The sequence below is a fragment of the Bos taurus genome, chromosome 25 (assembly GCF_002263795.3).
Source record: "Bos taurus isolate L1 Dominette 01449 registration number 42190680 breed Hereford chromosome 25, ARS-UCD2.0, whole genome shotgun sequence".
Taxonomy (NCBI): Eukaryota; Metazoa; Chordata; class Mammalia; order Artiodactyla; family Bovidae; genus Bos; species Bos taurus.
The window spans coordinates 38,277,881-38,297,738 of record NC_037352.1 but is presented as its reverse complement, the minus strand read 5'-3'; the positions used below and the strand labels follow the sequence as shown (position 1 = coordinate 38,297,738).

Below are 19,858 nucleotides of genomic sequence, written 5' to 3'. Positions count from 1 at the left end.
TACCATGCACTGTTGATAGTGTCAATCTAAGTGCAGGCTCCAGGAAGGATCTGACAGTCAGTCTCCATCTTACCCAGCTGCCAGCTAGTTTCACCACCAGCACCTTCAGCCCAGAGCTCTGGCCCAAGACGCCACCACCCGCATCCCCGTGTGGACATCACCCAAGTCTCGCTGGCCTGCACCAGCTCTGAAACCAAAGATCCCTCAACACCCCTTGTCTGCTGGCTCTTCCATCTTCTCCCCGTGGAGGGACCACTCCCTGTCCCCCCAGCATGAAAACACGACCGTCTCCAACAACCCAGGGTTTTACAGTGAGGCAGGCAGGCAGACACCAGAGGGCGGTTCCCCATGCTCTCAAGAACTCCAGTATTACCAGTCATATGATTCAAGGGTTTATTAAGTCATACATGCAAAACATACTGCTAATCGCGTTAGCAAAAGATCAATGTAAAAACACTCCACAATTCTGCAACTGTCAATTTAAAAAATTTTGTTCTAGTGGTTGAAAGGTCCAAGCTCGTATTCTTGCCAGTGGGTAAGTTGTACAGAACTTCGTTAGCACGAGCACAGGGTTGGCGGAACCTCAGACCCCAAGGAACATTGTTAGGGCAAGGACAGGAAGCGTGTGCACGCAGTGAGGCAGAGGGGTCAGTGTCGCTACTCACGGGGCAGTGTCGGTCATCTGGCCAGTGACGCTGAGGCTTACAGTTGAGGAATATCTGAAGTATCTTAAAAACCATAAAGCTGCAACACGTGATTTTTATAACCTAGTTACTAGAAAACTAAGGAAAGCACTTATTAGCTTTGAATAAAGCAACATGAAAACAGGAGTGCACTTTTACTAACCTACAAAAAAATTTTCTAATGCATATTCAGAAAGATTTTATAATACAAGGAGGCATATTGCTCATTAAGAATGAGTTCTATAAGAAAAGCACTTACTAAGTTAGCAACTATGAGGATGACCAGGTCAGAGATGATTAAATGCCCAATTTCAGAAGGGGTGGGCAGGTTTAAGGAAAAGCTTAAGAAAACACTCACTGATAATACCGACCTTTCTTCATCTACCGCATTTGACAGAAATTAACCTTTTAAAACTTTTACCCGTGATGCTTTTAATAGTTTTAATGATTACGTGTACAGTGTAGTGTAAATTAATCTCCACATTTTGTCAAAATACTGTCTCCATTCTTTGATCACAAGTATTCCACACACTCCACCCCAGGGCACCCACAGACAGAGCAGAACACTCCATCACAGGGAGCACGGGGTAAGAGTTCTGTTCAGAATCTCACAAAAGCTAAAACACGAACTCGTTTTTAAAAATCTCACTACAAAATCAAAAAGACCGATCCAAAGAGTGAGCTGCTGGCTCGTGCGCTCTGACGTACAGTACAGCGTTAGGGAGTGAACGTGGGCCGCTGCCGTGACTCGTTACTGCGGCGTTTCAGCAAGGAGGCTGTGCGCGCTCTTCTCGCCTGCAACTCGCCAGCGAGGCTCTGCACCTCCCACCTCCAAAGCTACAGTCTCTTCCAGACCAAGGCCTTTCCACAGCGTAGTGCCTAGTGTTCTCAGCCCAACAATGCAACTTAGTGCACAGGGTATTTTGGCAACTCTGAGCAAGAATAGGGGCTTTGAAAAATAAGGCTTTAAGGAAGCTTGTCATTTTAGGGCTGAACTTTAATAGAATGTGAAAAGTTTGAACTCTTACACTTTAAACAAACAAAACCTAGAAATTACTGATTGGTTCAAAACGGTTTTATGGAAAAACTAATCTGTAACAAAAACTTGGCATTGAGTGCGAAGGCTCCACCGTTTGAGCAAAGCAAACAAAGGGTCCTGGGGGCAGACGGTGGGGGGCCGACGTTCACAAGAGCAGGCACTTCCTCTTCCGCTTCTTGACGGGGGGTGGGCAGAGAACAGCCCGGATCGCCTCATCAAACACTGTCTTGAGGCCCCGCTGCGTGAGCGCCGAGCACTCCAGGTATTTGACGGCACCTGTGGGAAACACAGCCTCACCCTCAGATCGGGGCGCAGTGGCGCCCCCTCCCTGACCTGAGCACAGAGGGCCCTGCTTGGCCCAGTCGGTCCGGAAGGCAGGCCACACCCCGGCGCCACTGCCCCAGGTGGGCTCCAGCCTCCACCACAAAAATAAAAGCGGGGAAAGCATCTGTGACAATGGGGGTCTCATACCGATCTCCTTGGCCATGGCCAAGCCCTGCGGGTAGGTGATGGGCGTCAGCTTCTTCTCCTTCAGCTTCTCGATCGTGTCTTTATCGTCCCTCAGGTCAAGTTTCGTCCCCACCAGGATGATGGGTGTGTTGGGACAATGGTGTCGCACTTCAGGGTACCACTAGGAGCCGAGACAGGACCCAGTCACCACTCTCCTTTAGGAACCCGCTCGTCTGAACTACACCGCATGGGGCCCACCTGTGCTCACCACCTGCTCCATCACCACGCCCCCTCCGCCTGGCTCACCCCTCTAGAATCACTGCCTGGCTGTGGCATGAAGAGCAGCCTAGGCCTCGGGACCCCCCTGAACAGCTCTACTCAGTGCGAGAGCGAGCGAGAGCGGGGAGGACCGCCCCCAGCCACCTGGTTTCTGGTAAAACAGGCGGAGTTCCTAAGTCATCACAAAATCCCCCTGCATCCAAAGGATGAGCACACAACTATCCCAACCCAGGCCTCAGCTCTGCCACTATGACCCCCACCAGACACGCCCCTAGGCCCAACTGAAGGGCCTCACACCCCCCAGCTTCACTCAGTTCATAAAACATGCCCGAGTATGAAGTATGGACATTACTTTTATTACACCAACTCCAAGTGCTTCATTATTTTCACTAGGAACACAGCACTTCTGAATCAGACCCTGAATCTTCAGCACACAGCGTGCTCAAGGCATACACCTAAAAAACCTATTACCTGTATCAAAATCTGCCTAAGCAGTAGAAATAAGTAACTGAAAGTTTCTATCAGTAAATGGTATTTTACTTTTTAATACTTCTTCCCAAGACTGACATTATGTAACTGAATATTTTCCTAAAAAATCCCACTTACCTTTGCACGAACATTTTCAAATGATGCAGGACTCACGAGAGAAAAGCAAATTAAGAATACATCCTATAAAAATAAAACACAAGGAGCTGTTGGGGAGAGTCCACAGCGAGGAAAGCGCTTTGTTTCTCAGCGCAGCTGGGGGCGGACCACGAGCCCAGGGCAACGCGGCGCACGGCGGCCTGCTCCCGACACCCCCCAGCGCAGCCAGCCGCCCAGACCAGACCCAGCGCGCAAAGGGCCCGTCAGGGGAGAAGGGGAGTGGGGGAGAGAATACGGTCAGCTACTCAGGCTCCAGGAGGCCTCTGTCCCCCCCTTCCCACTCCCACCGGAATTAGCGTGACGCTCAGTTCCTGCACAGGGACAAGGTCAAGTGTCAGGGTCCCACACCAATACTATTAAAACGTTACTACAAATGGTCCCTTTTTCACTAAGCTCCCTACCAGAATGTTAAGTACATTTTCACAAGGTCACAGGGTTCCAGTTAAACTGCTTCTTACGAACTGCCATCCACCCTGGCACCAAGGCCGGGCGCCCCTTGGGCAGGAGGACAGTCTGGGGCGGAGGCGGCATCTCGCTGGCAGTCAGGGCTCCTGAGGCCAAGCATGGCCTCTGGAGAACCTGCAGTGAATCGTGGAAGGGCCTAAACTTGGACGATCCTGGTGCTCCAATGCTCAGCACTCCATACTCCCACTGTGGGGGGCGCGGGTCTGATCCCCGGTCAGGGAACGAAGACCCCGCATGTCACGTGGCATGGCTCCCCAAAAAGTGAAATTTAAGTATCTCCCTAAATGCCTAAGAATTTCTAGGATGCCCGGTTTATGAAACATTGCCCTGGAAAACCATGCTACGTGGTGAATGGACACAGTGCCCGCCAACACCTGTTCATCCAGTTGATCTCTCGCACCTGAAAGGGAAGGAAGAGCACCCACAAGAGCTGCTCGTCAACGACACGAAAGGCCAGCGCATGCACGAGTGTGTCCGAGAGTCCCCGCCACCCGGGCTGATCACGACACCCCCAAGCAGGACGGTAAGCTCCCCAGCACGCAGCCGCGCCCCACAGGCCCCGCACCGGACACCAAAGCGGGAGGAAGGAAGGAGCGCCCGCATGGGTGAGTCCTGCTCCCGCCAAGCGCTGGGGCTGGGTGAGCTGCAGCGGGGGCCTCCGCGCCCCTTCCCCGGGGGGGGCCCTGCTCAACACCCCACCTGGCCCTCAGGAGGGGCAGGAGGCAGTTCCCAGACTGCTGGACTGCAACCAGAAGGCAGGCTGTCCCGCAAACCCCCCACCTTGAGTAGATCAAACAAAGCACTCAAGGAGTGTGAGGCTCAACAAGAAATCCTAGGAAAACTAAGTGAACCGAGAGAAGAGATAAAGCTTGAAGTCGATCGAAAGTTTTACATACGGCAATCGGCTTCTCTTTGCCCCTGGAAGGTATTTCCTTACCATACGTTTCTCCAACCTAGTAATGCACGAGAACTTTGTTTGAGTTTAGTAAAAAGCGAGAAGAAAGCCAATATAACCCGCTACCTATTCTTCATCCAAATCCTGTCTCGACCCTCCCAAGGGACCTAAAGCACATGCTGATGCACAGCACCCGTGAGGCCAGGCGCCGCTGAATCGCTTCGTCGCCCTGGCCCACGGGGCACAAGGTGCTCGGGAAGGTCAGAGACGGGGAGACCCAGGACAGGAAATCCTGGGTGGGGGACACACCGAGAGGCTCCTTCCCCACAGAACCGGCACGGTGCCCACCAAGCCCCAGCTTCTGCTCAGTGTGAAAGGGGCATCCTTCCCTCAACAAGGGCGCCCGAGAGTGACTGCACACCCTCCAAGCTCCCAGGCCAGGTTCTCGGACACGAGCCCAGCTGAAGCCAGCAGAAGTGCCCATCTGTACAGCAGGCCTCCCAGCCGGGACACTGTTCCAGAAGGTGGCCGGGTCTGAGGGATGCGACCTCGCAGGGTGCAGCTTGAATCCAGGGACCTGCTCTGCTGAAAGAACAGCGCTGCTGTCCTGAGCACATGGCGGGCCCACCCGGAAGTGACCGCACTGCCGTGTTTATCACCAGCTTTCAACTCACTCCTCTGTTCCCGTAGAAACGCAAAGACTTGCTCTCCAGCAACAAAGAACCTGGAATTCTCGAATCAAAAGAAAGGCAACTGAGACAACTATTATAATTTCATCTCCCCCACTCTTCTCGGATTTACAATCTAGAGCGAACGTTAGTTTCTCTCACTACCCTCATTTACTCTACAGGCTCTTTCGGAAGCCTGGTCCTCGCAAAGCCTGGACGTGACGCCAAAGCTTCGCAATGACGCGGGTACTCACGGGGTCGGCTCCAACTACTCGGCATCAAAACACCCTCTGCCACATCTGCCCTACCCTCTCCCACTCTTCAGAACATCTTTCTGATGGAGAGATGCCTTCCGTCCTACATTAGTTAACACGATGCCATCCGCCTGCTCCTTCCTCCTTCCTTTTTCTGCCTGCAGCCCAAACACGGCTGGAAGAAAGCCCAGCGCTTCAGACTACTAAGGCTCAAGTGTCCCGCTGGCCCTTCCGAGTGGGTCAGGGCAGACTCGAGGATGAGCCAGAGACAGGCCTACAGGACGAACAGCCAAACCAGAGACCAGGGGTCATTTAGTACCAAATTCAGAGGTTTCTCTTTGCCAAGACTAAATCCAGTGCCAGGCTGCCACTTCCAGCCAGCTGAGCTGGCCCTCAGCTCCCTCTGGCAGGACACCCAGCCCAAAGGAAGACCTTTCAGGCCCCAGTATCTAGCACTCAGGGGCTCCCCCTCAGTAACCAACACAACCTGCTCATCCTCCAAGGAGTCAGGCAGGCCAAGCTGTATCAACCAGCTGGGGGCTCGTCCCCCGCGCCTAAGCGAGGGGTCACACACTGCGATGCAGGCATCCACAGGAAGTGGCCCACCACCCTCCCGAGGTCCAAGTCCAGGCCCCAGGAGGACAACACCCGCTTGGCTTTCAGGCCGCACTCACCGAAGCTTGACTCCATCGGTCACTGATCTAGCGTGCTCAGCACACACAGTGCGAATCTTGCCAGATCACCTTGGACTCACTGCGACTGACTGCCTCCGAGAAAGAGGCCACACCCGTCCCTGGACGCCCTGAGTCACAGAAGGCAGTTCTCCTTTCTCAGAAGTGACCTCCCACCTTCCAGATGGGATCCAGTTGATTGAGGATCCTACTCTACCCCTGGAGAAGGAAATGGCAACCACTCCATGGACGGAGGAGTCTGGCGGGCTACGTAGTCCATGTGGTCGCAAGAGTCAGACACAACTTAGCAACTAAGCAAGCCAAGCGGCCTACTCTACCACTCAATGCAAATCCCACTGAAATCTGGACTCAGCAAGGAGCCACTTGGTATAAGTACTTTGCTAAATGTACTGAAGAATTCAAAGTTTTTTGGTGATTATTGGCTCATTTTTAACACATAATCACAGTTCACTTTTACTCACAGATTACCTGAAAAGCCAGCCAATTCAAGCCTCCCAGTTTATGGTTTTGATCTTTGCTGACCACTGTTCCCGGAACTCAGATAAAGAACAATCAGCAAAAATCTACAGCTCTAAGAAACTGTCCTTGACAATTCCTCTATCAGAAAAGTAAATGGGAAAGACGATGACTTCTGCTTAGAGACAGCCATATTTCAAACACGAGAAAACAAGCTTTGGGCAGGTAGACTAGAATGAATTCATTCTTTTCACTCACACTCACTCCTCAGAACAAAGGGATACTTCAATCAGTCTCGAGGTGGAGGCCGGCCCTCTGGGGGACGTCTCCCTGATCCTGAGCCCTCCTGGAGGCACCTGGGAACCAAGGGGGCCTCTGGCTCCGCCAGCACAGCTGCGCAAGCACAGGGAGGAGCCCAAGGCAGACACATGCCCGGGACTGTCCCAAGGGCTCCGCCTCACCAAGCCTGCAACGGAGCAGGGCAGGATTCAAGGTGGAGACACCCACCCTGACACAGCGCGGAGGGTGCGATCTGAAGCCCAAGAATTTGCTCAGCTGCCTCTGTGCAAACTTCCCCGTCCAGGTAGTCACAAAGTTGTCTTTAAAAGCACTTTTAACACAAAGGAGAGACATGTAACAAGAAGGAAATAGCACAAGTAAGACAACTGCTTATTTAGAGAAAACTGGCTTTGGACCACATGTCCACCAGCTTACTGGCCTAACTGTAAGCAGCCGGTAGAGAGACCAGCTAGTTAGCTGATGTGCAGGCAAGCCCAAGCTAGCGGCTGTCGGACTGGACACAGCAGACACGTTATAAAACTGAAACTTCCACTTACTTAAGAAGATTTAGGTTCTAAAGCTGCAAAAATATATTTTATAGAAAAACTATTAAATCAATAGGATTAGTCACTAACTTGATCTAAAGAAGCCTTCATCTTCACTGCTCAATTGCTTCTGTGGCACAGAACTGTCACAAAGCAAACTAATCTGGAAGCTAACTGCTCTTAAAATAGCTTTGCCAAAACCTAACAGCACCTATTTTGCATGGCTACGCCAAAATGGCACGGGAGAATGCACACTGCACACCACCAGAGCCAATACTGAGGACACGCAAAGCGCACAAACAAGCAGACGAAGCCCCGGTTCGCATCTAGGCAGATACTCACTACTGAAGTAGTTCAACGTTATTTGTTATTACTCGGATACCCAAAAGATGGCAATATAGGCAAATCGAGAGGTGGTATGAATTAATGAAACCGTGAGGACGTGTAAAGGACACTCTAAAATCATTCAGGCTCCTTACTGTCTGCGGGTAGGACAGGGGGCGTAATCGGTCATAATCTTCTTGTCCGGCTGTGTCCCACAAGCCCAGATTCACGGGTTTTCCATCCACCATGACATTGGCAGAGTAGTTGTCAAAGCTGCGGAACAGAGGGAAAACGGTTAACCTCCGGCCAAGGAGCCAGGCACCCCTGGGGCTGAGCGGGGCTGGGCAGGGCCGCGAGGGCGGACGGCCAGGCCAGAGGATGCCCGGCCCCGCCGGCAGGCGCGCAGTGGAGGGAAACGGGAGCTGGGGTGTGGGGGCACCACTGAGACACAAGCACGAGCTACTGAATTTAACCAGAACAGGTCTCTGTCGGCATCAGAAACCCGCCTGCCCATGATGAAGAGGACACTGAGGTCTCTCCCCAGGAAGAAATGCAAGTATCCAAACCCCAAGGGCTGGGTGTTCCGTGCACACGAGGGTCGCCCTCAGTTAGGGGCCCCCAGCAGGGCTGCACTGGCCGTGTTTCCACAACAGCCCCTGCACCCCTGACCTGGGTGGAGGCTGGTCCCCAGCTGAGCCTTGGTAATCCACCCTAAGACCTGTGTGCAGGGTTAACACAAAGCAAATCGGATCCGAGAAGCTACTGGGTAACGCTTTCAAAGTTTCACCATGGGTTTAAATTAATTTGAGGCTGCTACACACAAATGAATTACCTATAATAGGAGGAAGCCCAGAAAGCCTATAGGCTGACGGGGAGAAATAAGGAGGACATTAAAAAATTACGCTGAGTGCCATGGAGTAGTTCACGGACACCTGGGATTGCAAGGTGAACGGGGCACCTGCCGAGCAGAACGCAATGTATTAGCCTTTAAAGTCAGGTCCCAGAATTGATTTTCACATACTTAAGACTAAAGCTTAGGATCTTACTACACTGTGACAGCAAAGTCATGGTCTGAGTAGGTTCCAGTGTGATTTATACAAGTTCATGACCAAACCTGCTTTCATACAGAAAAGGATTTATGAAAAAACATGCTGTACTTCCACTTGAGTGAGAAGAGGAAATATTATTCAGTAAGTGGTACAAAAATGGGGTAAGAACCTGAAAAAAGCATCAGGTGCTTGCCTCTCGCCACCAAAAAATAAACTCCAGGTGAATGAAAGATAAAGACTAGAGCGAGAAAACCTTGAGGGGAGGGGAAACTAGGCAATATTTTTTAGTAAGACATTAAACTCAGGGAAGAGGGAGAAATGGCATATTTATATAAAAATGCAGAGAATATTATGAGTTCAAAGACAAGTGAGAGACAGAGGGATAAGTATTTTTCACACACAGAAGTTCCATCAGTACAGAGAATTTCCAGTGGGACAATAAGCAAGGGATTTTGACCGGCAATTCACACAAGATTACGCATGGACAGGAAACACGAGGTTTCAACCTCACCGGTGACCAGAAATGCAAATAACGCGGGCACTGTTTTCAGCCCACGTTCACCACAGTGGTAGGAAAGGGCTGTTTCCGTCACCGCTGCTCAGAGTGACAGCATTTGGAATAGCAACCGTGCAGCATCTCCTGAAGCTTAAAACATCCCACTCCTTCTGATTCGCCGCAGTTCCTCCAACAATCACATGTGCACAAAGACGTGGGCAACGATGTGTGCACAGCACTGTTTGCAAGTGACTGGAGTCGGGCCCACCACAGGACCTCCGAGTCATCTACAGCTCTACCTACATGTGGAGACGAGGGAAGTCCTGCCACAAATTCTGGACAGTTTGATTCCACTTACACCCACACACACAGGACGCTTAGGCTGAGTGCGGTGCTGAGGTGGGCACCGTGCAAACGGAGCGCCTCTGCCCCAGCGGGCGGTGAGGATCCCGGCCCCGGCCCGGGCACAGCCTGGAAGCTCCCTGGCGACTATCAGCAGAGAGGCCCTTTTCCGTCCCCACCGAGTCTGCTGCCAAAAAGGGACCCGGCAGCTCAGCAGCTGGTCCTCCCATCCGCCCCCCCAGCCCACACCCCCCCCACAGCCACACCCCACACACACCCTGGTTTCAGTTCCAAAGCCCAAAAGTCAACAATGACATGTAACCGTTGGACTGCTCACCAGAAAAGGCCAATTAAACCATAAAAGACCCTTTGTTCCAGTTCCTTGACCCTTTACACAGAAAGCCACTTATCTGAAACTCTTACACTATCCAGTCTCTGAACTTCAAAGGTAGTTTAACTTTCATTTCCTAAAATCTGAAAATCAATTAGGAAAGCTGTGTGCTTTGTCATCATGCAGAAACTATATTAAAAAAAGATAAAGTTATTTTTTAAAAGTTCAAATACCTTATAATTAGACCTCAATGATTGAGAGGAAAATAACCACCCCTCTTCACTTAAGGATTTAGAAAGGCAGAGCAGAAAGGTCAATGGAATCCAAAAAAAAAAACACACATATCACTGACAAGTTAATCCTGGGTTAACTCAGGATACTTACACAGTGGGGATATATTCTCCAGGAAACGCATTGGTAGTGTAACTGATCAGGAGGCAAGTCTTACCCACAGCTCTATAGAGACAGGAAAAAAAAAATGATGTTAAGTTCCTTAGTCAACGTAAGTGCAATCTGAGCTTTCATTATTCAGTGAAAATAACTTACAGAAAAATCAGGACGTATACATCAAATACTAAAACATTAAAGAAGACAGTTTCTAAGACCTTTTACTAAATACTATTTTTATCCTGACATGTAAAGCAAACAAACTACAATTACTCAGAAGGGCAGCGTCTGGAGGCTTCGCATTGTTTTCAGTTCTAGGTGTTTGCACTGGTTGTCGAGAAAACAGTTGTTGGTAAGCACAAGGTTCAAGAGGAACGGTATTTTTAAACTGGAAGTCTTGGGATTTCCCTGGTGGTCCAGCGGCTAAGACTCAGTGCTGCCCCTGCAGAGGGCCTGGGTTCGACCCCTGGTCAGAGAACTAGATCCCAGGTGCTGCAGCTACGAGTTCACATGCCACAACTAAAGATGCTGCGGGCCGAAACGAAGACCTGGTACAGCTAAATAAATCAATAAAAAATAAATAAAATGAAAAAGTAAACAAGTCTCTTCTGCGAACACCTCTAGAAGGCTTTCATCAAGAATCTGCAAATCGGGAGGTGGGAGGGGGGTTCAGAATTGGGAACACGTGTACACCCGTGGTGCGTTCATGTTGATGTATGGCAAAACCAATACAATATTGTAAAGTAATTAGCCTCTAGTTAAAATAAATTTAATTTAAAAAAAGAATCTGCAAATCTACCCTCAAGTTATTCCGATGAATACTAACATGCAGACAGACACGGCTCTCCTCTCAAACGTCCATCCACTGTTGCAGCCTGCTGCCTCTGAGGGGCGGCTCAAACCCCGCCGCCTCCCTCAAGCCTTCCCCCTGGCCGGCCGAGAGGCCAGGTCTCTAAAGAGAGCGCTTAGTCACCCATACCACACACCACTGCCTGCTAATTCATCTGCATTCCTGTGCCTCCTCCCCACCCCCACCCTCAAATCTCACCATAAACTTTTGGAGCAAGCAGTTAACACACTATGTTCCAGACAGATTAATGAAGGGCTCAGGGACGGTGGAGTAAATCTCCCAAACAGCTGTGCAAAGAACTAGCAGAGAAAAGCGTAGGAACACAGGAGGGCCTCCCACACACAGCTGCAAGCCGGCACAGGATACCAGGGAGGTGAGGAAAGGCTCCCAAACACTTGAGAGGGGTATCCCCTGGTCAGGAAGACCCTCTGAAGGCGGAAACGGCACCCCACTCCAGTATCCTTGCCTGGGAAATCCCATGGACAGAGGAGCCTGGCGGGCTACAGTCCATAGGGGTCACAAAAGAGTAGGAATTAGCAATTGACCAACAAAACCACCTAAACGTTAAGTTGATCACTGCACCATTAGCCAACAGGTGCGTGCATGCCAAGTTGCTCGGTCGTGTCCGACTCTTGCGACCCCATGGACTGTAGGCCACCAGGCTTCTCGATCCATGGGATTGTCCAGGCAAGAATACTAGAGTGGGTGGCCATGCCCTCCTCCAGAAGATCTTCCAGACCCAGGGATCAAACCCGTCGGCTCCTGCATTGCAGGCGGATTCTTTACCACTGAGCCACTGCAGATACCTAGCAGACACACAGCCTCCAAATTGTACAGCACTCCCACGGTGGCCTTGGGGCCTTCTCAGAGTCCCTGGCCTCACTGACCAAACAAGAGCTCCTCACAGGCCCGGCACCCTGCGCGCCCCTGCGGCTCACCAAGGCCACGGGACGCTCTGGCGTGCTGGAGTCCCAAGGCTTTGCTGTTCGATCTCGACTACTATCAATTAGGACAACAATAAAGAAGTTAAGTGCTTTTCTATTTTCCTTACACTCTTAGCTTAAGGCAAAAACCTCTCAACAAGGGCAGGTTACAGGCCCAGGCGGTCCTGCCAATACTTGCTTCACTCATAACATTATTAAGACTTAACAAAAGCTGGAACTCCCCCACCCCAAGACCTCACAGTCAAACATGACATCATCAGGGGCTGCTGTCCAACTCCTAAAGGCTTTCTAAACAGAAATGACTCACTGGGCATACATTTTGTTAAAAGCTTAGAATGTTAAAACAAATAAAAAAGAACCTGAATGAGATTCAAAGTCACTACCTGGATGTGTGACCCACAGGCAACTCTACCACTTACTGGCTGAATTTTTTAAGTTTCAACTTCCTTATGCCTTGGTTTTCTCAACTGTAAGATGAATGCAAAACTACCGACTTCATCCCAAAACTATGTGAGCACTGATTCAATTTCAGTCTACACCAACAAACTGCATGGTATGCCAGGAAGTATACTAGGTGCTAAAGATACTGCAATGGGGATCTCATGGGACTTAGGCAGTTTTAGTAAGCTAAAAAATGAAACACGTGTTCATTACGTAACATTTTAGATGTGATAAGTGTTGTTAAAGATGTTCTGGAAAGGTACAGCACAGGGATCTAACCTTGTCTTGGAGGCAGAGGAGGCTGCAACATCACTGAGGCTGATGAGTGGGACACGGAAGGAAGGAACATTCTAGGCAAAAGCACAGCATGTAGGGAGGCCCAGACTGCAGGAAGGCCAGTAAAACTGAAGGATGAAGAAAGAAGGGGGAAGTGGCAGAGGGAACTTTGAAGAGGCTGTCATTTCTTCTCAAGACCTGGAACTTGATCCTAGTTGGGAAGTGACAGAAGATTTGTAGTTGCCAAGAAATCATTAGATTTGCATTTTCAGAAGAAGCCTCTCTGGGCAGTGTGGGAAGAAGACTCAAGAAGCTGAGACTGGGGGCAGAAAACAAGGAAGCAGCTGTCGCTGTGTTCCAGGAACCGATGCTGTGGCCTGGACCACGGCGGGAGTTTTAGGGTGCAGAGGAGCGGGCTGTTCAGAGAGCTACCAGGACAGGAGGCAGGATAAACACAGCTCAGCCAGGGGCTACAGTGGCAGCTGAGGAAGAGAGCAGACTTCAAGGCTATGAAGAGTGAATATCTTTTCAAAACTACAAGTGCTGTTGTGTAAAAATGTTAATAGTCATCACCTCTTAATGTCACAGGAAGCAGCTCTGAAGGTTTTAAATGCTGTGTTAAAAGCATCACAGTTTCACTTCTAGATCCCTCCTAAGGCTCTGGTATGTATGAGGAACAAAGCCATTACAAACACCAATTGTTTTAAATACGTCAAAATCTCCTTTCCTGAAACTTGATCTTCAGCTGAGGCTTCATCTTTTGAAAGGTTTAGCTGTAAAGGACCCCAAGGTACTGGTATCACCTGATAGTAATTGGAAATTTTATTACCAATCATCCTTTAGATATAAACATGCATTCTCTAAGAAAATTAGTAAAGTATAAAGTTCTGACTTTTAAATAAGTACATGTCCAACTTTTGATTTAAATGTTTACTTAATTTTAAAAACAGAGAAAAGAGAAAGAAAAGGGTTATTTACCTCCCATTAGTGTTTATTCAATCCTGTTAAACACACTCCACAAATCAACGCTACAAGCTACAGGCCACAGTCAACAGCGGCTCTAGACAGAGTCCCGCTTCCTCCACAGGAAGAACGGGAGCGGTACCTGGCTAGCCTTTGACTTGACGCTGCCGCGGAGTTCCTGGAAGCTACCATTCACTTTGGAATCTCCAATTTTACACATGCCACTGCTCAGTTCACTCACTTCTTAATCTTTTTTCCCCTCTTATTTCTTTCTTTTTAATCTGTGAAAAATGCTGTAACTCTGGAGAGGGAGCATGAATCTTATTTTACTTATTTGTGACAATCACAACTGCTACTAGCTCTTATACTGGCTAGAAAGTTGACCAAGTAGATAGAACATACTTATTTCCAGGTTCTAAGTGACAGCAAGTCACCACAGCATTTTAATCTAAGGGGAACTGAGTACATTTAAGCATGTAAAATCAATAAATCTGGAAACACTGGCAATTTCCTCCCATGAAAATAGGGATGGACGATCCCTGGTGGTCCAGTGGTTAGGACTTGGCTTCTACTGCCGGGTGGCACGAGTTCCATCCCTGATCCAGGAACTAAGATCGCCACATGCTGCCTGGAACAGCCAAAAAAAAAAAAAAATCCAGGAAACTCAAAAACAAGAAGATTCTGCATTGCTTTAAAAAACACCCACTGGTCTCTCAGTAAGACAGAAAAACCAGATTTCTCCAATGACTACTGTAAACCTAAATAAGTAACCTGTATTGCTGCCTGAAAGTACCTAGATCTTTTCCCCCAGTTTTATTGAGGTGTAATTGACACACAGCACTATGTAAGTTTAAGGTGTTTAATTTCTATACATCAGGAACTGATTACCACAGTAGGTTAGTGAACGTCCATCATCTCTTAATGACCCAGCATGAAAGAAACAGAACATTTTTTCCTTTTGATGGAAACTCTTAGGATTTATTCTCTCAACAACTTTCGTCTATAAGGTACAGCACTGTTAACTATCATTTGCTGCATTTCATCCCCAGCACTTATTTATAACAGGAAGTTCATTCCTTCTCACCACCTTCTAATCCCGGGACCCCTAAGAATACCTAAGATCTTAAGAACAAATTAACAGAACAGGATGGATCATGGATTTTAAGTATCAAATATATAATATACTAATACTTATTGCATTAATGAAAGACCCTGAATGAAAGTCCTCGACTTATGCTGAGAAATGGGGTTTGGGGACTCTTAACACTAATCCTAAATGTATAATTACCCAGAGAGTAAGCTCAGAAACTGTATTAATTAATAGCACAATTTAGTGTTACCAAAACACAAAACCCTAGCTGCAATGCCCCTGACGTCCTGCCACCAACAGGAGACATCTCAACCAACTAACAGAAAGCCAGTCGTTATCACCACAGAGACTCCAAAAAGTTCAGATGCTGAACACTGAAGTTACTAGAACACTCAAAGCTGAAGATGTCGCCTCTCATAGAGCTTGAATCTGAAGCAGCCATTACTAGAGAATGTCCTAGAACCATCCAGCCTAACCCTGGGGTAGCTAAAGATGCAGAGTTCAAAATCAGGAATTCATATCTGTGTATTACCCCCATTCTCCTTCCAAAATCAACTTCTGTTATCAAATCCTCTTAAACTTATTGCCCCCAAATGGGAACAACTTCCCATGAGAAGACCAGAGCAAACTGTTGATTACAGAATCTAAGTGGTGGGTATGTGAGTGTTCAACGCATTATTATTCTTTCAACTCTTCCATGTTTGACATTTTTCATATTAAGAAGTTGGAGAAAACAGTCCCATCTGGTGATATGTGCTAACTGGCCTGGGAGCAGAATTCCTGGTAAAACACCCCCTTTACAGGAAGACTACAATTACAAGTTAGAGCTTCCTGGTGATGCAGAGGTGAGAAAGTACAAAGACACAGCTGACTAATGCCAAAGACAATATAAACAGTGGCTTTAAGGTTTCTCAAAACGGACTCCGGACACTCTTCCACTGAACCTAACCCCAAACATTTAGCTGGCATTGTCATCTGAAATTTAAAAAAAAAAATTATAATACAATATAATTGTACCAACCAAGATCAAATACTAAACGTAAATTTGGGATAAAAACACACAAAGGCAATTCAAGAAGAGCTGAAACTCATGGATCATGCCACAGCTGCTTGTTCAATGCAGTGGGCAGGAGCCAGTAGTGTACATTCCTATCAAGATGACATCATGGAAGGCATTTATCAAGCTCAACTAAAAAAATTCCTGGATAGCAATGTCTAAATTAGACACTGCGCTGGATAGACCTCTAGCGCCATCTGGAATAAAATGGGGGGGGGGAGGGGTCAAGTCACTCACCCCCAGCCCCAAATTAAACAGTCAAAAAAAACCACAATTAAAAATTCATAAATATTTGAATATGAGATGCTGTCTCACCCAAGTAAAGCTGAGTGAAAACTGAGGGACAGAGGTCCCCCAAATTAGTCACAAAACCTGTGTTCAGAAGGACAGACTCAGGCTTCATGGAACAATGAACAGAATTAAAAAGTATCAAAACTTATCTCACATTTTATACTCAATACCAACTGAATTGCTGTACAGAAAATAATCCATTAGAAGAATATAGGCTAATTGGTGCTAATTATAATACAGTTAGGACACAGCCTTTAACCATAATTCCCAAGAACATTTTTAAAATAAGGAAGCTTGCAATTTGTGGAACCTCAACGAGTTTGCCTTCCCTGTTTAAACTGCCCCAATTGCCTGAAATTCCACATTAAGCAACTTCTTCCCCTCACAAAATTTAGACCTGCACTTTACAGCTTCAACAGTTTTTTAACAAAATATTCCTACAAGGAATATATTTTATTCAGACAAAAGCAGAAAAAAAAATATTTTTGGTGGAAAAAGTACTATCTAGATTGTTCACTGAAGCAATATTTGCTCTATGTTCACCAATAATTTAAAGTATTGATAACACAGCTCAAGGTTTTTTTCATAAAGGTACCTTTCACTTCTAATGTCAACATCAATGTTCAAACACAGCATTGAAAACCTGGCAGAGAGGGTTTCCCCGGCAGCTCAGTGGTAAAGAATCTGCCTGCCAATGCAGAGGACTCGGTTCGATCCCTGGTCCGGGAAGATCCCACATGCTGCGCAGCACCCAAGCCCAAGCGCCACAACTACTGAGCCTGAGCTCGAGAGTCCAGGAGCCGCTACTGAAGCCCGAGCACCCCGACTGGAGAGTACTCCCCCCAAAACTAGGGAAAAGTCCTCACTGCAACAGAAGACCCAGCACAAACAAAAATAATTCTTTTTAAAAAACTGACAGAAAACTCAAGGCCACTGTGTTTTATGCCTAACACTCTCTTCACAGAGCACAGCAGTACCTCCAAGTGATAAAAACAGCAATAATAAAGAAATACTGACATCTGGCCCTCACTAAGCACTGGGGAGGGGCCAGGCGCCTGTGAGGCAGTGACTTCCTATCCAGAACCTTGCTGAACCCTCACATTTCCCCCTGAGGCACCTCTCTTGGGGGATGTGCGATCTGCTCAGGGTTCCCCTCCAAGTGGTGAGGTGGGGATTTGATCCCACAGGAGGCATTCAACAAGTATTTGACCAGATAAACAGGCCGATGCAAACAGAGAGGCCCACAACCTGCACCTATGACTGAGTACACTGACTACACCCCGTGCTGGTATTTCTTGTGTTTTTAAATCTTTCAAAGATTATATTCTAGGGTTAGATCATGGATTATCAGCGAGTTGACTTTTTTAAAAACTGGCATGAATTACTGATCCTGCATTTTCTAACTTTTAAAGGAAGTCCGTGTCATTTACAATGTTCCTAAGACAATGACATATGCTATACTTCAGGAGCAGAAGGATCAAAACATCACTTAAATGAATTTAGTGATTTCACCCTTAAACCAATTAACTGAACATCCTCCCCACCCCCACCCCCGCAAAATTAAAGCTTTCTTTCAATGAGTTAAAAAAAGAACAAGCACCATACATATTTCTATGTAGAAACTTACAATTTCTGATTATCTTGACAGAAGCATGAAGTGTTAATAATCTTTCACATTTGTGAGCCTGACAAACCATACAGAAGGCATCTTTTTAAAAAAAAAATCAGTTGTCTGATTGTGTTCAAGGATCTGAATTAGATACAGAAACAAGTTCAAATGTCTAATTTACAACCATCTCAAGAAACCGAGATCTGGTAACTTCATCCAGAAGCATAAAAGCACCATCGACCCTAATGACAAGTTTGGGGAACAGGGATTCCACAACTCTCTCTTCAACTTTACAAGACTCCAAATAGGTGCCAGTTGCATTCTGACTTTGTTGCAACTGGTAGTAACTCTTGGAGCCTCCTTGTTAACGCTCCTCTAACTCGAGCAATGCTGAGACGCACAATTTTGCTGGGATCACACTGAGATTCTTGTTTCAAGGGGAGAAAAAAAAACTGCATAAGACAAGTCTTGTCTTCCTCGAGGGCCTGGATCCACCACAGACAGTAATGAAAAGACATGCCTTGAGTCACAGGGCAGCCCGGCTCAGGGAGCCTGTTCTGCGACATCCCATACCTAATGCATGAAGCAGAGACCAAGTTTTTTTTTTTTTTTTTAATGATCCCATCACGTTCAGAGAAAGGAACAGTCTTAATCACACCCAGTTCCTCGCAGCTAGAAATCCTAAAAGTTTCTCCACCTTAATAGCCAACAGTCACTTTTTAAATAATCAGAAAAGTGTCCAAGTACCAGCGGAAGGCACCCCCTGGTAAATCAGTTGAGGGTCCCCACACCAGCCCGTGCGTGCACAGACTCCTCCAATACGACCGACCAGAGACCGCCGGGACCCACGGAAGGTCTCAATGCAGCTCGAGAGGTTACTGGGAAAACCAAGAGAGGATTCTATTTTTTCTTTTCTTTTTTTTAAAGAAAGGCAACTCCCTGAACCCACCCAATCTTCAGGCAAATGAGGGTGGGTGGCGGCGCGGGCCGAGTTCTGCCGGGCGGTCAGCGGCCCGGGAGAAAGCGGGAGGGTGGAGTTCACTTTCCCTCCCGCCGCCGATCGCCGATTCCCTCCCTCCCCCACCGAAAAAAAAAGAGAGCGAGCCGGAACCAGGCCCGCGCCGCCGGGTCCTGAGGAGGGTGGCGGCTCGCGCCCCCCGCCCCGCGCCCCTGGCCCGGGAGAGGCCCGGCCGGGCCCCAGGCGAACCCGCGGCGCCCGCCCGCCCGCCGCCCGGCCCCAGCCCGCGGCACTCGACCCCCGGCCCGGCGCGCGCACTCACCCGTCTCCCACCACCACACACTTGATGGCCTGCATCTGGGCCGCTCGCTGGGCCGCGGCGGCGGCGGCGACCGGGCGCTGAGGAGAAAGGCGGCGAGCTCGGGGAGAAGCGGGCGGGCGGGCGCGCGGCTGCGGGCGGCAGGGCGCGGGGTGCCGGGGCCGCTGTCCACGCCGCCTCGCCCTCCGCCGACGGAACGCCGGAGCCCAGCGGCAGCCACCACCCAAAGCTGGGGAAAACTGCAGAGAAACAGGAAATGGCCGCTCCACTCACATCCGGCCTCCCCTCCCCCGCGCCGGCGCCGCCGCTCCCAGGCTCCGGGGCGGGGCCGCTCCCGCCCGCGCGGCTCCCGGGCTCCTCTGGGCTTCGGGGGACGCTCGGGAACGTTCGGCAACGCTCGGCTCCGACCGCCGGCCGCGGGGCTCGGAGGGGTGGACCTGCCGCCATCTTTGTGCGCTCGGATTACGGTCCTGGCCCCACCCCGCGCCACCTGCCCAGGTTCAAGCCCCAGGAGGACCCTGTCTCCCACGAGCCGGTTCCCCCAGCCCCTGACCATCTCTTGTGGGAGGCCATCTGAGGGGCGGTGAAAGTGTTAGTTGCTCAGTAGTGTCTGATCGTTTGCGACTCCACGGATAGTAGCCCGCCGGGCTCCTCTGTCCATGGGATTCTCCAGGCAAGAATACTGCAGTGGACAGCCATTCCCTTCTCCAGGGGATCTTCCTGACCCAGGGATTGAACCCCGGGGGATCCTGCATTGCAGGCAGATTCTTTATTACCTGAG

General features: G+C 49.0%; 1 protein-coding gene across 2 annotated transcripts; it reads right to left on the bottom strand.

Annotated features, from left to right (window-relative positions):
* Positions 1-379: 379 nt before the first annotated feature.
* On the bottom strand, positions 380-19,318 carry RAC1 (Rac family small GTPase 1). 2 transcript variants are annotated; one of them, XM_024984646.2, is made up of 7 exons: positions 19,081-19,318; positions 10,277-10,348; positions 7,830-7,947; positions 4,458-4,514; positions 3,058-3,120; positions 2,194-2,353; positions 380-1,998 (listed from the first exon to the last, which is right to left on the bottom strand). In XM_024984646.2, the coding sequence occupies exons 1-7, from the start codon at positions 19,113-19,115 to the stop codon at positions 1,868-1,870; spliced, it is 636 nt and encodes a 211-aa protein (XP_024840414.1). In that variant the 5' UTR covers positions 19,116-19,318; the 3' UTR covers positions 380-1,867. The 2 variants fall into 2 exon arrangements, with proteins under 2 accessions (XP_024840414.1, NP_776588.1); NM_174163.2 differs by lacking the exon at positions 4,458-4,514 and having other exon boundaries at positions 1,664-1,998; positions 19,081-19,286.
* Between the last annotated feature and the right edge of the window lie 540 nt (positions 19,319-19,858).

Bases quoted from the DNA above. Each gene is read 5' to 3' on its own strand.
- RAC1 (XM_024984646.2), bottom strand. From the start codon at position 19,115: ATGCAGGCCATCAAGTGTGTGGTGGTGGGAGACGG. The intron at 10,349-19,080 runs GTGAGTGCGCGC...CTGTCTCTATAG, and splicing joins TGTGTGGTGGTGGGAGACGG to AGCTGTGGGTAAGACTTGCC. The intron at 1,999-2,193 runs GTATGAGACCCC...TGTTTCCCACAG, and splicing joins GGCCATGGCCAAGGAGATCG to GTGCCGTCAAATACCTGGAG.